Source organism: Anabrus simplex, chromosome 12 (genome assembly GCF_040414725.1).
Source record: "Anabrus simplex isolate iqAnaSimp1 chromosome 12, ASM4041472v1, whole genome shotgun sequence".
In the NCBI taxonomy this organism is placed as follows: Eukaryota; Metazoa; Arthropoda; class Insecta; order Orthoptera; family Tettigoniidae; genus Anabrus; species Anabrus simplex.
Window position 1 is genome coordinate 56,325,917 of NC_090276.1, and position 26,335 is coordinate 56,352,251.

Here is a 26,335-nt window from a genome sequence, read left to right on the forward strand (position 1 = left end):
TCGCTGATTTTTTAATACTTTTTACTCCATACGTTTCCTTGTTGCAGGTTTGCTTCTCGGATGAGTCGACAGTAGAAATTATGCAAGATCGTCAGCAGCATGTGTGGAGACGACGTGGAGAGCAGTTGATGTCCGAGTGCATGAAGTAAACTGTTAAATACCCCGGTAAAATTATGGTATGGAGTGTGATATCTGTCCATGGCACTGGGCCATTGTATTTTGTTGAGGGTACTATGAGGAAGGAACAATACAAACATGTCCTGGATACTTGCCTAGTTCCTCAAATAAATGAGTGGTATCCAGAAAATGATGGAATTTTCATGCAGGATGGGGCACCCTGCCATACTTCAAAATTTGTCATGAATCATCTGCAGCAGGTAGGAATCAAAGTGTTGGACTGGCCAGGGAACAGCCCAGACCTGAACCCCATTGAAGGGATATGGAATATTATGAAAAATAAGGTCAGTAGTCCCATGTGTACTAAAATTCCTGAATTAAAACAGCGTCTGCAACAAGTATGGCAACATGATGCGGCTATTATTGAAATGGTGGCACGGAGTATTGAAAGCATGCCAAGGCGTGTTATGGCTGTTATTAAAGCTAAAGGTGGTACTACCAAGTACTGACTGTCTCAAATGATGTGAAAATAAGTGCATTAGTTATAAACTTATGAAACATGGTAAAAGCATTGTAAATATTGTACAAATTGAAATAAAGTTATAAAATATAAGAATTTTTGGAAATTCCTCATTCGTTGTCCACTGACTGTATTTCTAAACCGGGCGAGTTGGCCGTGCGGTAGGAGCGCGGCTCTGAGCTTGCATCCGGGAGATAGTGTGTTTGAATGCCACTGTCGGCAGCCCTGAAGATGGTTTTCTGTGGTTTCCCATTTTCACATCGGGCAAATGCTGGGGCCGTACTTTAATTAAGGCCACAGCCGCTTCCTTCCAACTCCTGGGCTTTTCCTATCCCACCATCGCTACGAGACCTATCTGTGTCGGTGAAACGTAAAACCACTAGCAAAATAAAATTATTTCTAAGAGAGGATGGTTGTCTATTTTCCTAACAATACTATTACCTTGGTGAGATCATTACCCCAATGGCAATGAAAAGGAAGCACTTGGTGAGAAAGCATAGATGGAATTGGCATTTGAAATGAATCATGGTACTTACAGATCCAAATCCATGTCTTAACAGGCTAAACGGAGGCACTACTGTGTACTAGTCAGACCGGCACGCCTTTACGCTGCAGAAACACGAGCAAAAATGGAAGATATGTCGATTGAGAAAGAGGAAAGAAAGTTCCTCAGACAGATTCTGGGACCTAAGAAAGTGTCCGAGGGTTTAATCTTCCACCTGAGGTCAAACCAGGAACTGTATGGATGAGTCAAAAAGATCACCACCGTTACGAAAAAAAACAGGTCATCTGAATAGAATGAACCCAGAGAGACTGCTGCACACATCACATTCCAGGAAAAATGGAAATGTCACCCCCACTGGCTGAAGGAGGTGCACAAAGACATGCAGGTAATTAATATAAAACCAGGGGGCATAACGGAAAGAACCGTCTTTAGGAAGAAAGGGACAATCCAGAGAAAGAACCTGCTAAACTGCAAAACATCTTGGTGGAAGAACAGCTGACAAGGAGCGCGAGGTTGAAAAACTTCTGGTTACAATACAAAAAAAAAAAAAAGTGCAAGCCTATGAAGGAGAGCTTTCGCAGACAATATAGCCTTACTAGCTGAGACGTGGGAGGAAGCCATGGAGCAGTCCATCAAACTGCTGAAGCAAGCAAAGAAGATAGGTCTCAAAATCGCCATTGGAAAGACCAAAATAGTAAACAACATTAAGAGTCACCCAAAATATTTGAAAGTGGGGGAACAAGAGATAGAGAGAGTGTCACAGATTTCAAATACCTTGGTGAACGAATCAGTTGGAATGGTAGCAGTGGAACAAATATTTACTGATTCCTCACTCTGAATTGTTCAATTTGAATAAAAATGACTGCAGGTATTTTATGGAATACAAAAATAAATGGCACATAATATTTCATGGAGTAGCCACCGTGGCTCAGATGGCAGAGCGCCAGCCTCTCACCGCTGGATACCGTGGTTCAAATACCGATCACTCCATGTGAGATTTGTGCTGGACAAAGCGGAGGTGGGACTGGCTTTTCTCCGGGTACTCCGGTTTTCCCTGTCATCTTTCATTCCAGCAACTCTCTCCAGTAACATTTCATTTCATTTGTCATTTATTAATCATTGCTCCAGGGGAGAGCGATAGGCTTCGGCAGCCGGCACAATTCCTCTCCTTGCCGCAAGATGGGGGCTTCATTCATACCATTCCTGACTCAGTCGAATGACTGGAAACAGGCTGTGGAATTTCATTTCATGGAAGCACAACAAAAGCGTAGCAATTTTCAAATATAGTATAAACACACACACACACATTATATAACATTCAGGAATAGATTAATTGAAAACAAATTAACTGCTATCTGAATAGTTCTAACATTCAAACAAACTACAAAAAACTTCACTTAAAAAAAAAAAAAATGAAAAACCATCCTAATCCAACAGTCACTTCCTGTTAACCACACAGTTAAGCTCTAGGAAAGACGCACAATGTTATATGGATACTTCTCTATACAAACTATCTACACTAATATTGAGATAATTACAGAAAGAACATGACAGAGAGCTGCTTTGTGTTCTCTCCTGATATTTTCTTAATTCATCCTTCAATTGAGGAAACCTATTCCATGTAAAAAAAAAAATTTAAATGCATACTTCCTTATCAGAAAGGATCTGGAATCACTGTGGACACGTCAACTTTGAGGAGTGTCACTGGCAAATAAGGACAGGTTTCTCCTGTAAAAAAACTATGCTTCACCGAGCGAGTTCACCATGCAGCTGTGAGCTTGCACTCCGGAGATAGTGGGTTCGAACACCACACTCGGCAGCCCTGAAGATGGTTTTCCCATTTTCACACCAGGCAAATGCTGGGGCTGTACCTTAAGGCCACGTCCACTTCCTTCCCACTCCTAGGCCTTTTCTATCCCATCGTCGCCATAACACCTATCTGTGTCAGTGCGATGTGTGTACTCTATATTAATGTACGCATCAAAGAAATTAAATTAATAATAAGTTCTGAGATTTGTTATAGTAACTTAAGTCACTCAAGAAGAGAACTTTGGTTCTTGAAACATGTTCGGTGTAATGAAATTGTAATAAATTTCATATTAGTGTTGACAAGGTGGATATTCATATTTAATTGACATTTTAATGTAATTTATTGGTTATCAATACAGATCAATGATAGGCACTTGTTCTCAGCACACAAAATAATACTTTCCATTTGCCTGGTGTGAAAATGGGAAACCACAGAAAACCACCTTCAGGGTTGCCGACAGTGGGATTCAAATCCACTATCTCCCGGATGCAAGCTCACAGCCGCGCGCCCCTAACCGCACGGCCAACTCGCCCGGTACGGATCAATTTACTATTGACCATTTTGGTTAAGATTATCACTTACGTGTCACTTTGTTAACAATGCTGGTGTGAGCAGTAGTGGACTCGCACAGAGAAAGAGTTAAGTACGCTGACAACTCCATCACAATGTGCATAAGATGGGGTGTACGCTGACAACTACATCACAATGTGCATAAGAGGGGGTTAAATCATACTCGGTTCTAAAAGATACGTAACACTGAGCTGCACTAACATTCCTAATGATTGTCCATCATGGAAAATAGAATTATGAACACTCCAATGAAAATTTAATAAGCAATTCCAGGTATTCTGAGAATTTCCTGTCTGTTCTCAGCTCTCTGTCACTTCCCTTTTAAAAATGTTGAAAGATGTTGATTGAGCTCAATAATACTTCAAATAGGCCTACTGCCCCAACAACAAGGAAGGGCTCTTATTTGGGTGGATTGCATATCTTACAAATAACAACATACTTCGATAATTATTCATACCTACATAATCTGCGACGGGAAGGTGGCTGGCGGGTCACATTCAAAGGCCAGCGATGTCAGGTGTTTGTGACAGAATGGCTGATGATAGGCACTTGTTCTCAGCACACAAAATAATACTTTCCATTTTTAACATTTAAAGCTTACACATAGAAACATACACACAGTACAATCCCATTGTAACACTGAGCCTACAAACCCACCTGCCTTTGCATGTGACTAGCATACCAGTAAAGATCAATTCTTCAGGCAATAAATAAATACAAATTATCTCTTAGGCTAGAATTAATACTCCAAGAATAAACTACCTGAGCAAGAGTACGGGTTGAACAAAACAATTCATCAACAGTTATGTGCCCACTAGTTATATCAACTCTTGTGCTTACTAAGGTGTAGATTTGCCTGGTCAGATAAAAAGTTACACTTCCTTGTCCAAAATATTCTACTCTTGACGGCATGATGGTCCGAGGTAATAAAGTGGAAGAAGTATAGAAGCAGCTGAATGCATGGACAGACACAATGATACAGTACGCGATGAAATTAATGAACATATGTTTTCGTGGCTCATTATAATTTATTTCATAAATATTAATTAATTAATAAATAATTATTTCCAGATTAAAGCCATGTATATTAACAAGTCCTTAACAAAAAAGCTGACTTTTCAGCCAAGTACCATTGGCTGTCATCATGGCAAAGCATATGAAGATCTGGTGGCCATTATCATTAAGGCATTGAAGTCTAAACGGTCTGACACAATGGTTAGCCGGTAAGAGTCCCGCTGGTTTAAAAAAAAAAAATTCACCACCAGAATGTTGGCCGGCAGGGTAGGAGAGGTGGTGGTATACAATTTCTAATCACCAGATTGCGTACCAAAAGCCTGGATTAAATTCCAAACCTCACCGCAGTGTTCATATGGAGTGAGGGCATATGACGCTGTTGATGGTGATTCGCCCCTTGGATGGGGACATTAAGCCTTGAGCAGACCCCTTGGTGCTATTCCACAGGAGTAGGCTATGTGCCGGCACAGGGTTTCAACCTCCCCCTTCCTACTATCATATATCACGGCCTTCATTTCATCTCATTAACTCCTCTGATGAGGTTGATGTCAGGAAGTGCATCCGGTCATAGAAACCCACCACAGCAGATTCATCTCACCTCATTATCGGCACACTTTATCTTGGTGCATTTACACCCTAGTGCTGAATCGGTTGACCTCGGCAATCTTCGAGATTCGTACTGGCAACCTTTGAAACACAAACTATGAATCGCTTAAGCATCGTTGTACGACATCTGGCGTACACTTTAGTACTAGTACTGTTATTGTTTAAACAGCAAAGCCAAACTATAGAATTCATGCTGGGAACAAGATTCACATCGAGAAATGTTATATAATGTTATATAATGTGTATGTGACATAGTTGTTGGCTTAAGATAATAACGGATTAGAAACTTCATATATCGATCGATCATATTCTCGATTCAATTCAGATTTCATTTTCATTCAGTTGGCACCACTATCCTAACCGGGACAGCTCCCTCCTTACTCCTCACCCCCGTACACAAATGCGCCAAGATAAAGTATGCCGATAATACCCGACCCTGTAGAAAAACGGGACAAGGGTTGAACAAACAAACAAAGCATATGAAGATCTGCTGCTGAAAGTATGCTTCGAGGAATGTGGAACTTGGTTCTGCGAATCACGAACACACATTCACAGCCCCCTACTGACTGGACTCTGGGATTGTCCTGCTGTGCTGTTCAGGAGAGAGTTTAATGACTCACCGCCCTCTGCCGACAGTTTCTCGAGTGCGTTGCGGTGTGCCATGGCGGTGTTATGTATGTATTTGTGGAGTACAGGTCTCATGCTTTCTCCTGATGAAACGTGGCTGAAAGCTTTGCATTTTTGTTCAAGGCTTGTTAATATACTGTATATGTAGCTTTAAACCAGAAATAATAATAATAATAATAATAATAATAATAATAATAATAATACTGTAATAATTACTTAATAAAATTATGGGATGAAGTTCAACATGAGAAAAAAAAAAAAAAAAAAAAGCGAATTTCTGGTGACTTATGTGGTTATAAGGAGAAACCCTTATGACCCTCTAACTAGAGATCTCAGAACTTTGCAAATGCAGCACTTTATAACGAGTACAAACTAGCAGACTACAGCAACTTGCTGGGGAAAAACCTTGAATGATAAACAAGTTTTTTTTTCTTTTTCTTTTCTTAAGAAGGACGTCCTACTTTCCAGTGTCAACTCAGTTCAGTGTAACTCAAGATGTACAGGGTGACCCAAAAGTCCGTTAACATTTGACGAGGCAGTACTTCACAGAATATTAGAGGTAGAGAGATAATAATTGACATACATGATCGGCATGATGCGGGGTTTTACTGACACCGAAATAAAGTATAGTACGCGAACCTTTTCTTGAGCCCTAGATCCCATTCAGCATTATGGAGCTCAGGGCTCAAGAAAAGTTTCGCGTACTATACACAAAATGACCAAGAGCTGGCGCTGGACAGCAACACATCAGGTACAAATGGCCACACCTGCATGACATGACATTGGGTTTTACTGACACCAACGATGAATGCACGAACAGGCTAACAGATGGCACCAGACAGCAATACATCAGTGATGCTGCATGAGAACTGCGTACGGTATAAAAGGAGCTGTCGTGAGAGAGAGCGTCAGATGCGCCTGCAATTGCAGCATGTTGACATTACCAAACCTCATGTCATGCCAATTATGTGTGTCACTCATTACCTCTCTAGCTCCAATATTCCGTTAAGTATTGCCTCGTCAAATGTTAACGGACTTTGGGGTTTTAGTGCTTCCATTTTCAGCAAGCACGTCATAGCACCGACAATGGCATCATTTAACAGAATTCATTGTCACCAGTTACAGCTTAAGACAACATTCTTTGCACTAAGGAATAACCAAATATACTGCTTATAATTATTCAGTTGTTGAAGCACTGAAAATTATTATAATACTGATATGGAATACAAACATATGACTGATGAGTTAGTGCTAGAAGAAACAAGAGCATGATAAAATGTAAGAGTTTTGTTCCTAACTATACTCTGCAAGAAGTTCCACAAACAGACACACCAAGCCATATAACAATTCATCACATGAACAAAAGTTACAGTACATGGAATGGTTTGATTATACTTGTTACAAAGCTCCCAGAATAGGGAGATTCAAAATGAGCAATGTCTCTGTTTAGCAACTATTCTAAAAAGTCCAGAAAACAAGCAATGTTATTAAATCAAGTAATATATAGAATATATAATAGGACAAACATAATAACATGCCAATATCTGAGGAGGTAGCAATAAAAAAATAATGCAAAAACAAACATAAAAACACAGTTTTAATTACTGTTCTGATGGCATGAGAGTAATTCATGAGGATCATTGTAAATACCTGTAAAGATCCTCACCATCAATCACCACTGATCTGCATTTAGGGCAGTTGCCCAGGTGGCAAATTCCCTGTCTTTTCTTAAACAATTGCAAAGAATTTGGAAATGTATTGAACATTTCCCTTGGTAAATTATTGCAATTCGTAACTGCAACTTGTCCTTTTGAATTCTGGCTTTATCTTTATACTGTGATCTTTACCACTTAAACCTATTTGTCTATTAATGTCATTCCATGCCATCTCCCCACCGACAGCTCGGAACTCATTCGGGACAAATATTCAGGTTCCCTATGGGAATCAACATCTATATCAATATACCACGTTGTCGAGCAGCTCGTCTCCTTTCTCCCAAGTCTTCCTAGCCCAAACTCTGGAACATTTTCGTAACGCTACTCTTGTCTGAAATCACCCAGAAAAAATTGAGCTGCTTTTCTTCGGATTTTTTCCAGTTCTTAAACCAAGTAATCCTGGTGAGGGTTCCATACATTGGAACCATACTCTAGTTGGGGGTTGGTTTTTTTTTTTTTTTTGCTAGGGGCTTTACGTCGCACCGACACAGATAGCTCTTATGGCGACGATGGGATAGGAAAGGCCTAGGAGTTGGAAGGAAGCGGCCGTGGCCTTAATTAAGGTACAGCCCCAGCATTTGCCTGGTGTGAAAATGGGAAACCACGGAAAACCATCTTCAGGGCTGCCGATAGTGGGATTTGAACCTACTATCTCCCGGATGCAAGCTCACAGCCGCGCGCCTCTACGCGCACGGTCAACTCGCCCGGTAGTTGGGGGTCTTATCGAGACTTATATGCCCTCTCCTTTAATGCTTACTACAACCCCTGAATACCCTTATAAGCATGTGCAGAGATCTGTTCCCTTTACTTACAATTCCGTATATGTGATTAACTCAATGATGCAGTAATTAAAACTAAGAAGACTTTTCCTATTTGTGAAACTCACAATCTGACTTTTAACCCATTTATCATCATATCACTGCCTACTGTCCATCTCACAACACTGCTGAGGTCTTTTTGCAGTTGCTCACAATCACATATCTTATTTATTACTCTATACAGTTTTGCGTTTTGCTGACACCACACTCATTTGAAGAAGACCAAACTCATGATCATTGATTGTGGAAATCAAGTGCACTTCACAGGTTGATTAAAGGGACTGGAGTTGGTTAATGACCTTGTGTACCTTGGGTCATGTATAAGTGACACAGGAAATTGCGAGAAAGATACAGAGGTGTATTGCCCTGGGATGCGCAGCAATGAGTAAACTAAGATCTGGCAGAACAGTGTAATATCCAAAATCACAAAGATTCGATTGGTTGAAGTGTTCTTTTACGGTTGAGAGACATGGACAGTCAAGGCTAAGGACAAGGACCACATTGATGCCTATGAGATGTGGTGTTGGCGTAGAGCTTGGACCGAAAGGAGAATATCATTAAAGAGCTGAAGATAGTGAACTACATCGTGGCCACCTCCAAGTGGGTCGAAGAGGTCAAGAGGGATGTGGAAGAAGTTAGAAATTACACTGCAGATGATCCACAATAGAATGTTCAGAAGAAGAGTCGACAGTCTAAAATCATCTGAAGAGAAACCACTAAAACGGAGGTTCGGACGGATCATTTCCGAAGAGGAGAGAAAGATGAGAAGCGAAAGAATGAAGAAGTTTTGTGAAGATAAGAGAAGAAAGGCCAAGAAGTTCTATGCAGTCCATAGATGGCCAAATTTGAGAAAAAAAATACTGCCTTGAGGAATTGCCCTTTTCAATGATTAAAGGATCAGATAATACTGCGCCTAATCTAATTCTCTTTCGTCTAGTCCAATTGCACTCATTTTTGCCAGTAGTCTCCCATGATCCAACCTATCAGATGCCTTAGATAGGTTAATCACAATACAGACCATTTGACCTCCTGAATTCAAGATATCTGCTATATCTTGCTGGAATTCTACAAGTCAAGCTTCAGTGGAATAACCTTTCCTAAACCTTTCTTTGACTAGGTAAACAACTGATATGGAACCTGTCATCTGAGCAACAGCTCTAAATGCAAATCAGTGGAGATTTTTGGACACAAAAGTATCAAAAAGATAGGCTCTCTCCTTATCATTCCCAGTTCTTTTAAATCCATCTCCTCTCTCTTCACAGCTGCATCAGAAGGGTTGGCATCAACTCTCATTGAAGGGCCATCGTGACAGATCTTCAGTCTTGACATCGGAAGTGTAAGATAAGAACAAAGCCGGATAAGTACAGGAAAAGGGAAGAAACATAAGCAAAGAAACGCACACGTGAGGAACACAGGACAAACATGAAAGAAGAAAAGCATCCCAAAGGCTGAGAAGAGATAGATGTAGATGAACTAGGGTGGTAAGAAATAACATGAACTGGATATATGAGCATTAGAGCGTTGGTCATACTGATCAATAATTTGAAATCATTATGTTGATATCTCTTGTCATTTTATGAGCTGCTGAACTTAACCAATCAGATCGCTTCACAGGAGACTTCAGATGGGCTTTGCGAGGCGGTGTTGCTAAATCTGCACATGGCTTATGACTGGCTTGAGAGTGCCAATAGAAGAAATAAGCTCCTCCAGGGGAGGGACTTGAACAAGGATCTGCCTGCTGATATGAGTCGGCCCGCAGCAAGCACGCTACGGTGGCACTGGTTGAAAACCACGATGTGTTAGTATTTGATGCTCATTTCTCTGCATGGCTCTCTAGATGATATAGATGTTGATTCCCATAGGGAACCTGAAATATTTGTCCGAATGAGTAAATTTATAATACCAATTTAAATAGTTCATAATTGGACATTATAAATTTTCCAGCTAACTCTATGGCTCTCTAGCCTGACCATGCCACAGAAAGATTTGCAACACCACCTCGCAAAGCCCATTTGAATTCGCCCGTGAAGCGATGTGATGGCTAACTTCACCAGCTTATAAAACGACAATGGCACGAGATATCGACACAATTTTTTCTCATTACTTATCAGTATGACCAACGCTGTAACGCTCATATTCTCGGTTGTTTCCAACTACACTGTATTTTTGTGTTTTCATGTCTTTCCTTGTCTGCTGTTTCTGCTTCTCCCTCTTCACACACTAACCTGTCATATTTTCTTTTCTTGTTCCATCTATCTAGCTTTGTATGACTTGATTCGACACTTGGTTTTCTTCCTTTCTAACCACATACAGTGAGTTTGATCATGTTTTTCACAATATCCCAATTGCTCACACTTTTGAGAGATGAAGAAAAGGGCAACCGAAAAACTCCAGCTGAGCCAGGCATTGCTTCACGGATTTTTTTCATTTTCTCATATGTTACAGCCCTAGGATTACTTTATCTGAAACTAATTGTTCATGGAGTCAAAACTTTTCCCCTTTCCTTCTGCTTTTACTGCTTCAAATGTTGCTATACAGGAAACGATGTTGTTGTTTTCTTCTTCTTTCTTTGGTATCCCAATATGGGATTTCGAATTTTACTTACAGTATCTATGCCACACCTTGTCACCATCAAGGAACTTCCAGTAACACTACACTAAGCAAGGTACATTAAAAATAGAGTTCAATTATACATTGGTGGTTTTTATCCACAATTTTGAAATCCTTAGGGATATCAATTAAGGTAATACAGGTAAACTTCTAGGCTTCTGCCGAGTATAGTGTGAAGAGAGAAAAAGTTTTACAGTGGTGGAACAAAAAATAAATATTATACATGTAAAGCTTTTGTCATGTAGACATCAACATTTTCTGGAGTGAGAGAATGCAAAAGGGAGCTAAGCAGCTAGTGGTAGCCAATAGCACATGCGCTTGCTGTCACAAGTTTTAGTGTTGACATCAAGTTACAGATGACTGCTTAGAGTCAGTGTGACTTAAACCCCAGACACTATTAGTAAACCTGAAACATAACAAGATATTCCATCTATATATATAAAATAAGAGTTTTGTCTGTACATTGTTCAGAATTCGAAAAGAATGGTATTTCTGTATCGGTCATGTCCACAGTAACCAGGAAATGCACTTTTTTTCTTTTCTGTAATTTCTGTCTGTATGTATGTACATGGATCACTAGAAAACGGCGAAAGAGAATTTAATGAAAATCGGTATGCAAAGTCGCTACAATCTAGGCCATAAATAATTGTATTCACGTTGAGTGAAATGGTAGTTTAGGGGAAGATGTAAATTTAATTTTCAAATATTTATGTTTTTAATAGTCCTATCTTCATAAAAATTGGTATTCAGAGTCGAGGAATATGTTGCTACAATCTAGCCTATGAATAACTTTATTCACGCCAAGGAAATGATAGTTTAGGGGAAGACCAAAAATTTTATTTTTAAATATTTACGTTATTAGTGGTCATATTTCATTGAAAATTGGTATGCAAAGTCGGCGAATGAGCCACTACAATTTAAGCTATAAGTAATTTTATTTATGCTGAGTGAAATGATAGTTTAGGGAAAGGCCTAAATGTAATTCTCAAATATTTATATTATTAGTTCTCGTATCGATAAATGCTACATAACCAAAGTTATAGAGAATTAAATTTCCAACCATTTATGTCTTATACATTTTTACTGTACCAGCTATGACAACACAGATATTCATGAATTTGTATTTTTGTTGCTAAGCCCATATCAACGCCGAGCCACGAGAAAATGGGTTAACAGAATTTAATGAAAATCGGTATATAGAGTCGGGAAATAAGAAAATACAGTGTAAGCTATAAACAATTTTATTCACCCTGGATGAAACTGTAGTTTAGGGGAAGGTGCTTAAAATGTAATTTTTAAATACCATTATTGGTCTTATCGAAAAGTACTATATAAAAAAGTTATAGAGAATACAATTTCCGATCATTTATCTTTTATTCAGTTTTACCGTACAGACTATGATAAGAGTGGTATTTAAGAGTCGGAAGAAAACGAAATGTGAAGGCCTATAATATCGAAAGTGCATAACATTGATCAACAAAAACATTACATTGACCATTATTTATAGTGATGTTCTTTGTCTCTTATGCTGCCTTTCAACTCCGATAGATGGGATTATGCTGCGTACCGAGTATAACAGCCTGACTGAATATTGGCGGGAAATAGCCGGGGAGTTAGAAAACTTTCTTCTTTAGCATGCCATTCCTCTGGTTCATACATTTTCTAATACAGCTGGTACGTAACACACTGGATCATCATAGTATTTCAGCTATTCGATCCCTACTCTGACGCGCTGTTTTGAATGGGCAGTGTGCATACTTAAGGCAGAGCCTCACTTAGTGGTAGTAAGTAGTAGTAGTAGTAGTAGTAGTAGTAGTAGTAGTAGTAGTAGTAGTAGTAGTAGTAGTAGTAGTAGTAGTAGTAATATGGCCTGGTCTAGAATAACAATTTAGGCCTTTTTCAAATTATAGCACCACAATATTCACTAAATAACTCGAAATTCAACTCTGAAAAGAGCCATTTCTTAAGAAAAGCTTCTTTCCCTTCACTTTTATTAAATTCTACATTCAATTTACCAAACTAGCAGTGAAGAGGGAGTTTCTCTTCTAGCTTGGAGGAAAAATTTTCCTTCAAGTCAGATAGATTTTTCCGCCGCCAGTGTAGTGTACTCATTGGGTACTCCTAGGAAACAGAATAGTAACTGGGCATAGCTTTTGCCCTGGGAGTCTCCACTATTAGACCCTCTCCCTGTCGAAGAAAGCCGAAGTGTGTTCACCTATCACGACTGTCTGCGGTTTGGTCATTCCAGGTCTGGAACTTTGGACTGTTAGACTGTTCGTTAAAAGTGACAAAATGTGTGGTGTTTCATTTGAACGAGTATTTCGTAATATGAAAGCATTGCTTTTAATCTTACTCTTGACGTCATTGTATGTTCATTTCAGTTGGGAAAACCACTAAAGACAGTCATTCTGAGGATGTAAAAAGGCATTATAATGAAAACATCCCAACCTGATCGTGGCTCATGGTGTGAAATTGGGTCTGCCATTAACAGTGAAAATTCCCTCAGTCTTCATATGAGAAAATATGTTTGGTGACCTCCCGTCGCATTTCTAGGGTAACGTTAAGAGCTATACAATTTAAAACAATCTTGCTCACAACGCGTACACTACCTAACCTAGAATTCTCTATACAATGTAGAATTCCGTAGCAAAGCACAGGTACATCAGCTAGTGTTGAACTAAATCTGAACCTAATCTGAAACTAACAAGTAATTGATAAAAATTTGACTGTTATAAAAGTAACCGATTTTTCAAATAAATAATGAATATTAGAAGACTATTTTAATTTTCCTATCTTTTTTGACTATAAATAATTGTTTATGAACCAAAAATGTGACTGTATTTGGGCTCAATTTCATGCAATAAGGTCAAAAGCAAAACATCTCAGTTCCATGGCTGTGTAGGTTAGCTCCCTCTCGCATTCTAGCACTTAACTATAAAACCATAAAAGAGATTTTTTTTTTTACATACACTGAATATGGCTCATGCGTGTCTCAAGTAATTCATTCATCCCTATATTAAATAAAGTTCCTTTCCTGAGAAAAAGATACACAAGGGATTATCACACGTAAAAATGTTGTCGCTAGTGATAACAATATTGGCTTGCACTACAGGTTCTCACTACAACCTATTTCATGCTAGTATCAATAATTATCAAAATACATCATATAAAAATGAAACAATGTTCATGTAACAATATCACAATATCACTTTAAAATACTTTTAAAGAGTGGAGGGATTTGTGGCTATTGCTACAAGAAATACTAGAATAATGCATTTATTTAAATCCCACTTCTTTTAGAAATCAAAACTCTTCCTTCTAATACATTTTGAAGGTGACTTGAACAAGGCAGTTCTACGATGTGGTAAAGCTTAGCCCTGGAATGATGGCATCAACACCGGTAGATTTACATGAAGTATGGACACAAGTACCTGGCACTGTCAGTTGTGTGAACATAGGAGGAGAGAGAGAACACTGTTTTGGGCAAAAAAAGTGGATTAAGACAAGGAAGTGCTCTGTTACCTTTGCTCTTTATTGTAATAATGGATGAGTTAATGACAAAAGTGGCAAGGAAAATTGGGGAAGGAAAAATGAAAGTGACGAGGTTTGCAGATGACCTGTTAATATGGGGAGAAAAGGAAGAGGATATCCAGGAACAGATGCATGGGAAGATGAGGTGGAACAATATGGAATGAAATTTAATGCCAAAAAGAGCAAGATCGCGATTACAACTAGAAAGAAGGAGATTCCAATGAGAGGGATAATGCTTGGAGGGGAACAGCTTAGGAAGGTAGAGAGTTTCAAATACCTGGAAAGTATCATACAGGAAAATGGAAGAAATAATCGAGCATCGAAGACAAGCAGGAGTGTTCCTGAAAAGTGTAAGAAGCCTGGTTTGGAGCAAGGATGTCCCTCAGAGAAGCAAAAGAGTGATATACAGGACACACTATGAACCTATTCTGATGTATGCAGCACAAACTTGGGTAACGAGGCAGAGATCTGCGACCAGGATACAGTCAGGTGAAATTAAACTTCTGAGAAGCAGGATAGGAGTAACAAGAATGGATAAGATGAGAAACGAGAAGGTTGGAGATATAGTAAAATAAGAGCCACTACAGAACAGGACAGGTATGGACAAATGAAGAGAATAATAGAGGAAAAGATACCCAGAAGGATGCACAAAATGGAGATAAAAGGAAAATGACCAAGAGGAAGACCAAGAGACCCAGTTGTTTCCAAATGTCCCACTACAGCTAGCATCGTGCCTTTCTTAGGAGGATGGCGCACACAATACTCTCTCTTGAGAGTGCCCTTTGGATGGCTATGATGGACTTTGTAATACAATAATTTTTCACTAAAAACATACGCTGAGGCAATGTGAACTGTATCGTGAATGTTGTTGTTGTCATCGTTCGCTGCAACTTGTATCCAAGTAAACATATTTTTCAGAGTTTACATTTTCACACTCACAATGCTGTGTGAATGACTTGGGATGAAATGTACGTCCATTACAGATCGCATGGAATTGCTGGGGGACATTACATGTAATAAATATCATTTTTGGTCCGTATTGATGATATTAGATTGAAATAATAACATTAAGTTATTTATTAGACCACCTAATCAATACAAAATCGTCTTGGATGATTTACATAAATTTGTTAGCTAATAGTGGGACATGTTTCGCCTTCTCTGAAGGCATCATCAGCCATAGTCTTAACCTTAAATTAAAAATAAGTGTCTAAATAACATGTAGTAATGAAATGAATTTTAAAAATCTTGAAGAGATTTGAAGTAAAATAACATTAAAAATAACAATGATGGTTTGAAAATACAATGTGATGAGATACAATAGTGGAAGTATTAACAAAATTAACATTACAAGGCTGCTAAAATAAGTACAATGGATAAAACAACAGATTGTTATACAACAAGTAGTAAGATTACATAAAAGTAAAGTTGATAGTCATGGCGGTTATAATTAGACGATGGCGAAAAATCTTATATAATCAAAGTAAAGAGGAGAGAATAAAAGTCAAAGTTAGTCGAGAGATCCAAAGTTCATCATGATCTTGAAGATAAAAGACGAAAGTCAGATGCATATAGTGAAGTTGTAGAATACGTTGAGGATATGAAGTTGGTGAATAGAAGTTGAAGAACAGTTTCAAATAGGATCACTATGGACCATCTCAAAATTTGAAGTGATGTTCAAATGTTGTAAATTGTGAGATTGTAGATATTCTAGTTGAAAAAGCATATAAAAGTGGAATCATTTGACGGTGACAAAGATAGCTTGTAATATTATGAGTTAGAAGAATTTGCAACCGTAGACTTCTTGCTACGTGTGTTAACGTAGCAAGAAGTCTACGGTTGCAAATTCTTCTAACTCATAATATTACAAGCTATCTTTGTCACCGTCAAATGATTCCACTTTTATATGCTTTTTCAACTAGAATATCTACAATCTCACAATTTACAACATTTGAACATCACTTCAAATTTTGAGATGGTCCATAGTGATCCTATTTGAAACTGTTCTTCAACTTCTATTCACCAACTTCATATCCTCAACGTATTCTACAACTTCACTATATGCATCTGACTTTCGTCTTTTATCTTCAAGATCATGATGAACTTTGGATCTCTCGACTAACTTTGACTTTTATTCTCTCCTCTTTACTTTGATTATATAAGATTTTTCGCCATCGTCTAATTATAACCGCCATGACTATCAACTTTACTTTTATGTAATCTTACTACTTGTTGTATAACAATCTGTTGTTTTATCCATTGTACTTATTTTAGCAGCCTTGTAATGTTAATTTTGTTAATACTTCCACTATTGTATCTCATCACATTGTATTTTCAAACCATCATTGTTATTTTTAATGTTATTTTACTTCAAATCTCTTCAAGATTTTTAAAATTCATTTCATTACTACATGTTATTTAGACACTTATTTTTAATTTAAGGTTAAGACTATGGCTGATGATGCCTTCAGAGAAGGCGAAACATGTCCCACTATTAGCTAACAAATTTATGTAAATCATCCAAGACGATTTTGTATTGATTAGGTGGTCTAATAAATAACTTAATGTTATTATTTCAATCTTGCTGGGGGACGTCGGGGTTGTTCTTGACGGAGCTTCTGTGCTTGTCATTTATCCTCTTTACGTCGTTGTCGTTCCTCTTTAAATACCGTAACTGTTAGTGAAAGAGGGTGGCGCCAAAGTGTACGATTCTCAGCAAACATATCCCAGGATTGAGGGTTAATTCCAGCTCTTTTCACAGCATGCTTTAGCTGATCCTTGAAATGCTTCTAAAGGGCTCCAAGAAGTCTTGTGCCGGAGCAGAGTTCACCATACAGGAGTTGACGAAGCCTGATTTCACTCATGCGACGGTCGTGCCCTATCCATCTGAGACTGTGGCCAATGATGGTAGCCTCTATGCTTATAGCATGTACTTTCTCAAGAACTGCAAGGTTGGTGACACAGTCCTCCCATTTGATGTTCAAGATGGATATATGTTTTTGCAGACCGAAACGCTCTCGCTTTTTGATAGCCTGATCGTAAAGAGTCCAAGTTTCACAACCGTAAAGCACTGTTAATATGACAACAGCATGGTTCACCATGATCTTGGTATGCATTGTAAGGTCCTTATTCACGAAGGCATGATGGGGTAAATGTTCAAATGCTGAGTGGGCAGCACCAATTCTCCTATCCACATCTTGTGAGCAGTTAGCATTTGTTGAGATGATAATAATAATAATAATAATAATAATAATAATAATAATAATAATAATAATAATAATAATAATAATAATAATCGTATGGCCTCAGCTACCGTTTGCAGACATTTCGATTTGACGCCATCTGGCTGTCTGCTCGTCAATTTCGACGTTCCGGCTTACTATGTCTGCCATCTAGCGGACCTAGAGTAAACCGGATCTCTCTTGGGCGTCTATGGCTGAGATTTAATTAATTTTGTCGGGTAAATACCAAATGTATCACCAGAGATCTTTTACATGCCGACATCGTACGACATGGAGTGTCGAATGGACTTTTTTCCGCCCTTCAAAAATCCGACTACCTCTGCCGGGTTTGAACCCGCTATCTTGGGATCCGGAGGCCGACATTCTACCACGGATCCACAGAGGCAGCTGAGATGATACTTCCTAGATATAAAAAGTGGTCAAACTGCTCTAGTGGAGTATCTGCAATGGTGATATTGAAAGCTGGGAGGTTCGTTCCATGTGCGAGTGGTTTTCTGAACATTAATGAGGAGACCAAAATGATCACAAGCACTCTTGAAATGACTGACTGTTGCAGCTCTTCAGGTGTGAGAGCAGGTGCGGCAGCGTCATCTGCATTTTGCAATTCCGTAACAGAGAAATCTTAGCAAGGTTTTGGGAGCGAAGTCTAGCCAGCTTGAACAGTCCCCCTTGAAGCGATATCTGACCTTTGCACCTTGGTTGATCTTGAACGAATGTATAGTAAAACAAGAAGCAAGCCAGCAACGGGCAAAACTGAGGGAACAATTGATGCCTAATAAAGAATAACTTGCATATTATTATTAAATGCTGGTAAGTAAATCTCCCCGAATTTCTTCACATTTAGAAAGCAATCCCGTCTTCCCATCCACTATCGGACAGCTATGGGCTCATTTCGAAAACCACCCAATTTACATAACTCATCCTGTATAATTAATTAATGGAAGAAGAGGAACACAGGACTGTCACGCTGGAGTTCACTCTCAGAAGAATACAGAATTACTTCATGAAGGCATAACAGTTTGTAAGGAAATGCAGTGCCTGATCTAGGGATTTCTCTCAAACATTTAAAATATATTCAAAAGAGCTAATAACGTGAGTGACCTGCTACAAAAAAAAAACTACTAACAGGTGACAAGCAAATTAGGCTTGGCCAGAAGGGTGGTGAAAAGCAGCTATTTGCTGATGCCATCTTTCTCAGGCAAAGCTCAATTTTCCTCACTAATTTGTAACGACAAGCTCAATATAAAGTGGGGATAGGAACAGACACAGGTCCAGTACATAAAATCACTGCCTTAGGTACGATATACAATCCTACAAGAATTCATCAGAACAGGACAATAACGCACACATTTTACGTATCTTTCGCACCTAGTTTTCCACTACATACCTTTAATCTTTATTAATACAGTAAAACCCCGATTAACCAAACTTCGTTTTACCGAAACCTGGCTTAACCGGAATGCTCTGGCAAATTTGTATTTTAATATTTTGTTTTTATCCTCTCGTTCTTAGCCATCGCTATTAGTAATTCTCTTGCTGTAAGTGCTGAGTGCTACTAGGCAAAACGTATTTTTATATTATGACTTATCCCACAATGCATGTGTAGCACATAAAAAAACTGCTTCTTACCCCCTAGTTCGTTCCACGATATATTTTTTCTTGATCAAGCAGGAATTATTATTACTGTATTATTATTATTGTATTATTCGTCATGAAGATTATGCAGACGACTCAGACCTTGACAATAGCAGTTCTGAGAATCAAGTTACAGCAGATGATGGATTTAATGCAATTGAGGTAAGATTGATTTCGAATTTTTATATAAAATGCATTACCACATGATTTAATTGCAGTACTGTAATAAAATTACTGCATACAGTATTCAGTTCAGAAGACACAAAAAAATTGTTTCATTATTTCAGATTGCTTTGCGCTTTGTTGAACAGAACAAAGAATCTACACCACCTGATGTATTGTAGATTAAATGGTGGCGCGACATAGCTGCACGACAGCGCTGCACCAAGAAAATTAAGAAGAAAATCACTGATTTTTAGACAATGACATTATGTTAACATTTTAATGTTAATATAGAGTATGCACCTTTGCTTAACAGAGTTTGTGCATTTTTATTTCGACATTTAACTTCCGAAAGTGTTTACCATGTGTCATCCGAACTGGCTCCGCCCACTTTATTTTGGATAAACAGGGTTAAACTGTAGCTAATATTTCCACTGTTTTAATTAATTACTATTACCGATTTGGAATAGATTCCACAAGCTCCAAGTGTATCATCATGATTTTGCACTCGAATTAAACAGTCTCCTTCTGCAAATAGCCTACATTTTCCATGGGATTAATGTCAAGGGAGATCTCTAGGCACTCTAGCACCTGAATGTCTGAAGAAAATGAAGGGAAAAGTTCTGAATCATCTGTAACATTTCCCTGCAGCTCACAAATAATTCCCCTTTCCTGTACTGGTCACTTTTCATCATGCCATCCATTGGCCTTAAAGGTCACAGGCCTTCACATGGGTGAAAAATCCCTAAAATAACATCTTCATAGGATGTTTCCATTAAACTAGGCTTCTGCTGAGTATAGTGTGAAGAGCTAAAAACTTTACAGTGGTGGAACAAAGAAAGAAATTAACATTATACATGCAGTACATGCAGTGGCCTATACTATATGCATTAGCCATGTGTCTGGATAGGTGTGCTAGTTACCAAGTGATGAACCCAAACTGGCACACTAAGGCGAAATGCTGGTAACCAAGAATGAGTTAGCTGGAAAATTTATACTTTCCAATAACGGACCATTTATAATAGAATTATGAATTTACTCATTCAGGACAAATATTTCAAGCTCCCCATGGGACTGCCTGGCCGAGGCGGTAAAGGCGTACTCGGTTCACCCGGAAGGACATGGGTTTGACTCCCCATCAGGAAGTCGAAAAATTTAATAACTTAGATTTCCACTTCCGGAGGTGGACATGGCCCTGAGGTTCACTCAGCCTACTCCAAAAGTGAGAACCAAGTTAATTCCTTGGAACAAAGGCAGCCGAGCATAGACCTAACCACTCTACCGAGGTTACGGATGGTAGAAGCCTTTACCTTCCACCCTCCCAGGGCCTTCATGGCCTGTACGAAGATGACTTTGCTCTGCATGGGAATCAAAATCTACATCAACTAAAGGGATAAGTTTATGTTCCTCCTTTCTAAATTCAGTCCAAGCATAATGTAAAAGATCACTATCCTTGGCTGTAGCAAAAATAATTCTTTCCTGTGCATTTCTCCTGTTTCAAGGCCACTACTGCTTCCTTCCCTCTCCTAGCCCTTTCCTATCCCATCATCGCCTAAGACCCATCTGTATAGGTGTGATGTAAAGCAAATTGTAAAAAAAAGTCTGGTCAAAAGGCATTTCTTAGCAGGTCTATACAAGTTTTCTTTCAACCTGCTAGAAGTCTACGATGAACATTCACTCACCAGTTGCACAATTCCACAGCGGTGGGCTTTGAGTTTAATTTGGTTCTTCTAAAGAGAAAAGCAATCATCAGTTGATGCAGTTTTCTTTTTCTTCCCTGCCTCATTTTCCCTTTTCCTTGGGTGAAATTGAGCCAGTCTGTTTGTGCTGCTGAATAATTTGGAATAACTTACCAAGCGAGATGTTCAATAAATTTCCAATTTCTTTGCATTCATTTAAAAAAAAGCTAGGAAAACCACAGATAGGGAATCTGCCACCTGGACGACTGCCCTAAATGCAGATCAGTAGTGACTGACTGATTGTTAATTTACAACACCTACAACAACACAGAATTTATTAGCTACCTCATTTTTTATCGTAAGAAGTTCTCTGTAATAACGCTACAATTGCACTGTTCTTCCTGGGAGTCGTACCCTTTGAAGAGAGATACAACAGATCCCACATAGGTAACCTAAAAATTCTTTAAAAGTACTACACATGCAAATAAATGTACTTTTAACCTAATGCAATCATCACACAGAGCAATTACTATTGAATCAATGAATAAACAATGCATAGAAAGAGCAAGATGTAGGAATAAGCAATGTGGAGCATATTTTTGCTATCGTTGAGGAAGTTACAAAAAAGAAACTTTGTTCTGATTAATTCCCACAGGACTGTACAACACATCATAGTACCTACATCACTCTACGTGATGACAATTATACAGTAAGATTAAAACTTTCCAAGGACAACATAAAAGCAAGAACACAAGGCAGAAGTCCTCTTAACACAACAAGAACTTCTTTTACAAAATTTGACATTACAATATGCAAATAAAAACATCATCAGAATAGACCTTCTGAGTTCAGAGGTGTAAGTAAGCAATGAAACTTAATACTGTTTAAAAAATAGACACGCCCAAACAATTGCATTGCTAACAATAAAAACACTGCACTGTCCGATCATCTTAAAGGTCTTAAACAAAATAAAAGTAGTTCTGAAATATATAGCCTAGGAGCAGCCATTTACTTTTACAATAAATGTTTGCCACAGCAAACAACACAGTATTTAAGGGGATAAGTACATGTTACAACCTCCTCTCAAATATATTTTTTAAAAATTTATATCCCAACTATAATAGTACACTCCGGAGAAAAAATTTGCCAGTATCTGCATTAGTTTTGATGTTAAAAATTACAAAGTAACATATCACATTTTAGCAGTTGGTGAAAGGTTAACAGATGTCTGAGAGAACTTTATAACTCATTTCCTGTAACTATAGTTTTCCCTTATAACTTCTGAACTACATGGTATTTATCAACTTGGTTTTTTTCCCTCCACTATTCTTAGATATGGTGTCTACAAAAATTACCAGAATCATCAACCTAGGATTGATAGTTCTTCAGATAAAAATATTTGCATGCCGAAAACCGACCAGAATACTCAATAAATCCACAAGTTGCTATACCTCTCAATCATTTAATCATTTCCAGTTCTACATTTTACATGCCTTAATGTTCGTAAAAGGTAGTGCTGTTGTTCTTTCTTAATTTTATATACAAATGTATTACAGTCGAACGTCGATATCTCGAACCTCCATTACTCGAATTTTCAGTATCTCGAAGTAACTTAAATTTCCCAGGCGTCTGTCCTATCCTTCACATGTATTTATTTCTCTATTACTTGAAATTCGGTTATACGAACTTCTCGATTTATGGAAGCAAACATTTCCTCCCTTGAAACAAAACATACTCTGTAACTTAAATTTTATGCAACATTAACTGTGCAATACAGCATTTTTTGTTTGTGAGGAAGAGTTAACAAGTAAAGAAAGGGTTACAATGATGCTGGGAGCTAATATGACGGGAACCGAAAAACTAAAACTTCTAGTGATCAGAAAATCAGCGAAGCCTCGCGGTTTTTCATGTGTGAACTAACCCTAGATGGGGCGCGCTGGTGGTTTTTGTCAGAATTGTCAGTCTTTCATCACCTCGCAACTAATACCTTTGCTTTCACTCTTGTCCTTCAGTTAAGTCGAGTTTCGACAACAGTGGAAGCGATACATGTGTAATTATTTCAAGCGAACTCTTGGAACCCGAAGCTGACTGATGATGGTCTCTGGTAAGACTGAAACTAGTTTCAATAAATATATGCAACTTTTTTAAGGTTACAACAAACAGTACTGAAGAAGTGGAAACCTTTAGCTTTTGTTTTACACTATAATCCATATATCTCAGTTTGTTTGGGATACGTTTCATTTTTATGTAGATATGGTCAAAAAAATTATTATTTTGATTTTAGGAATTACATTTTTTGAACAGGTCCATTTTTCTAGTCAAAACATTTATGCAATTTCGTGTCAATACAATAATTCTCAGTGAACTCTAGGGATATACAGTATATAAAACTTTATACATTCATTTCATAATTCGCAGATATTTTGTATTTTATTTCGACAAGTAAAAGCTGCCACCACACGATTTAACACTGCCAGTTCTACAGTTAATATTATACGCATGTCCAAATGTAATTTTGTTACCTTTTCTGATGCAGTTAAACTTTGTTCTTGCGGCAGTCCAGAGTGTCTGGAAAATCATTTAGTTTCTCAACACAGGAACATAATTAAACTACCAAATTTGGAAAAATATATTTTGGAAAGGGTCAGTTGTGTATCTGTGATTTTGAAAAGCACAATTTAAAAAAACCACGCAAATATATTAATAAAGGGTCCGATTATGAATTATGAATGAAGCAGTGAATTTCTACATGTAAACAGCCATTATTTTGAAGAATTAATTATGAATTTGATAATGTTTATGATTTCCAAACATGTGATTCTATCCTAAACATATTAATATGTTTCAATAAGAAAGTTTCAAGGCCTTAGATGTAGTAGGGGCTGAGATAAAACTATTTAAAATGACAAATTTCTGGAGGTTGTAACATGTACCACACCTCTTAAACAATGTGAATCTTTTCAGATGTTGAAAGATTCTCTGTAAGTGGATAAGAAAGCATTGTACATATATATCCGATTATTAATTTTAAGATTACTGCAAGTCGAATGGCAGATTTTTCACTCGGAGTAATTTTTCCTATAAAAATAACTTACTTTAGGAATTCTGGTTATGGTAGAATACACAAATAAATTTAAAATTACATCTCTGAAGACCAGTATAATTGAAAACTCTAAAAGAAAATGTTCGTAAAAGAGATTAATAAGCATCAGCTCTTATATACATCTAAAAATTAGAGGAACCATTCTGGAACAGAAGTGGATTAAAATAAATACTTTTAGGGAAATATGAAAGAGCATCTAAAATACGTGTGGATGTCGGGGAGACTTCGAGCGGCGGCTTTTTGGAAGAACAATGATATGTTTCATTTTCTCAGCTATTTTATCTAACTCGCAATTAATTTCGCTTTCTCTACCTCTACACTCCTTTTCTAGGTTCTGCAACAGCAGCTCCGAGGACTGCAGCCACCTCTCCACCTCGGTAGTCTCCTTCCCTTTCTTCTGCACCCGAAGGAACCTTGGTACTCCGGGGTAGGAAGCTGAGGACTTGTTTTGAAATTCCAATACTGGCTGAATGGTGGATTCCTCGGATGATGCTGCATTGGTATCTTCAGTCTTGGTGTTGGCACTATGGAGGAACAAATTTAGCTTCCTGCACAGGACGTTCAGGAACCGTATCAGTTCCTGTTTCTGCTCACCATCGATTTTTATCGACTTTTTGCTCTCTTCCTTCTTAACTAGCACTGTTTCCTGGCAAGAGACAAATGACATCATGAAAGAGTTGGGACAAAAATTTGGTATGAACATTATAATTTGTCAAAACAGTGATCCAAAAGAAGTAGCCAAACTGCTTCAGGAACTCAGAACAATGTCAAAATCTATTGGGCTGTGCGAAAAACTTACAAAAACAAAAGTAATAGGCTCAGGTCATACCCGATTTACTGTCTACGGTAACCTTATTAAATCCGTTGGATGATGATGACTGCTGTTTAAAGGGGCCTAACAGATAGGTCACTGGCCCCTCATGGTACGAGGTGCAACGAAATGAAACTATAATTAAAACTTCAAAATGTATCCAAAGACTAAAATATAAAACGAATGATGATGAAAAAATGACCATGAATCCAAAACAATCAGTGGATCCATTTACAATGCCTTCTTTTCTGAGATGATTATCATCAACTGAAACAGTTTTCAACCATAGACTGGGTCTGCTTGGAACATACGTAAGCCTCTCCATCGTTTTCTGTCCATCCACCACTTCTCTTCTCTCACTCTAGTCCAGTTCCTTCCTCTTGCCTCGATGCTCTTCTTTACATCCTTCAGCCACCTGTCTCTCAGTCCTTTTCTAGGTCTCCTTCTCTTAATCTCCATTTGTAACATCTTTCTTGGTATCCTTTCTTCTCCCATTCTCTTAACATGTCCATACCACCGCAGTCTTGATGCTGAGATGATGCTCGTTATAAAAGGGGTCCAAAATCCAGGTCACTGGCCCCTTGTAATAGTACTAATCACTGATAAAGCAGAACCATGACGTTCCTCCTATAGTGGTACTAATCACAGGTAACGTAAACTCATGGTGTTCGTCACATAAGGGCACCACTCGCAAGCAACGCAGACCGATAGTGTTCCTCGCATAGTGGGACTAATCCTTGTTGCTTGTTGTTTTAAGGGGCCTAACATTGAAGGTCATCGGCCTGGGACTAATCATGGGCGCCGCCTCACATACTGGAACTAATCACAGGCCATGTGTGTACTCTTGGTGCCGCTCACCTAGTGGTAATAATCATAGGCAATGCAACCCCATGGCGTATCACACATTATGGTACCACCCACAGACAACACAAACCCACGGTATTCCTCAGGCAATGCAGACCCATGGTTTTACTCAGAATGGTACCAATCACAGGCAAGGTTAATGAGTCACCATCTACTTCATCATGTCATTTCATAAACAATTTAGTACCAAGCTCGATAGCTGCAGTCGCTTAAGTGCGGCCAGAATCCAGTAATCGGGAGATAGTGGGTTCGAACCCCACTGCCGGCAGCCTTGAAGATGGTTTTCCGTGGTTTCCCATTTTCACACCAGGCAAATGCTGGTGCTGTACCTTAATTAAGGCCATGGCTGCTTCCTTCCCATTCCTAGGCCTCTCCTATTCCATCATCGCCGTAAGA

The 26,335-nt window shown here is 38.4% G+C and overlaps 1 protein-coding gene across 4 annotated transcripts in view; it reads right to left on the reverse strand.

Annotated features, from left to right (window-relative positions):
* The window catches only part of LOC136884521 (tubulin epsilon and delta complex protein 1), a 68,516-nt gene that overhangs the window by 20,404 nt on the left and 21,777 nt on the right, over nucleotides 1-26,335 (reverse strand). For 2 of the 4 annotated variants that reach the window (XM_067156756.2, XM_067156755.2), the window contains one exon: nucleotides 21,696-24,910. The exons of 1 other annotated variant lie outside the window; for it this stretch is intronic. In XM_067156756.2, coding sequence (XP_067012857.2) covers nucleotides 24,461-24,910 — 450 coding nt within the window. In that variant the 3' untranslated portion in view covers nucleotides 21,696-24,460. Of the gene's footprint in view, nucleotides 1-7,944; nucleotides 9,624-21,695; nucleotides 24,911-26,335 lie in introns of those variants that run through there. One more of the 4 variants, XM_067156758.2, reaches the window with a different exon arrangement.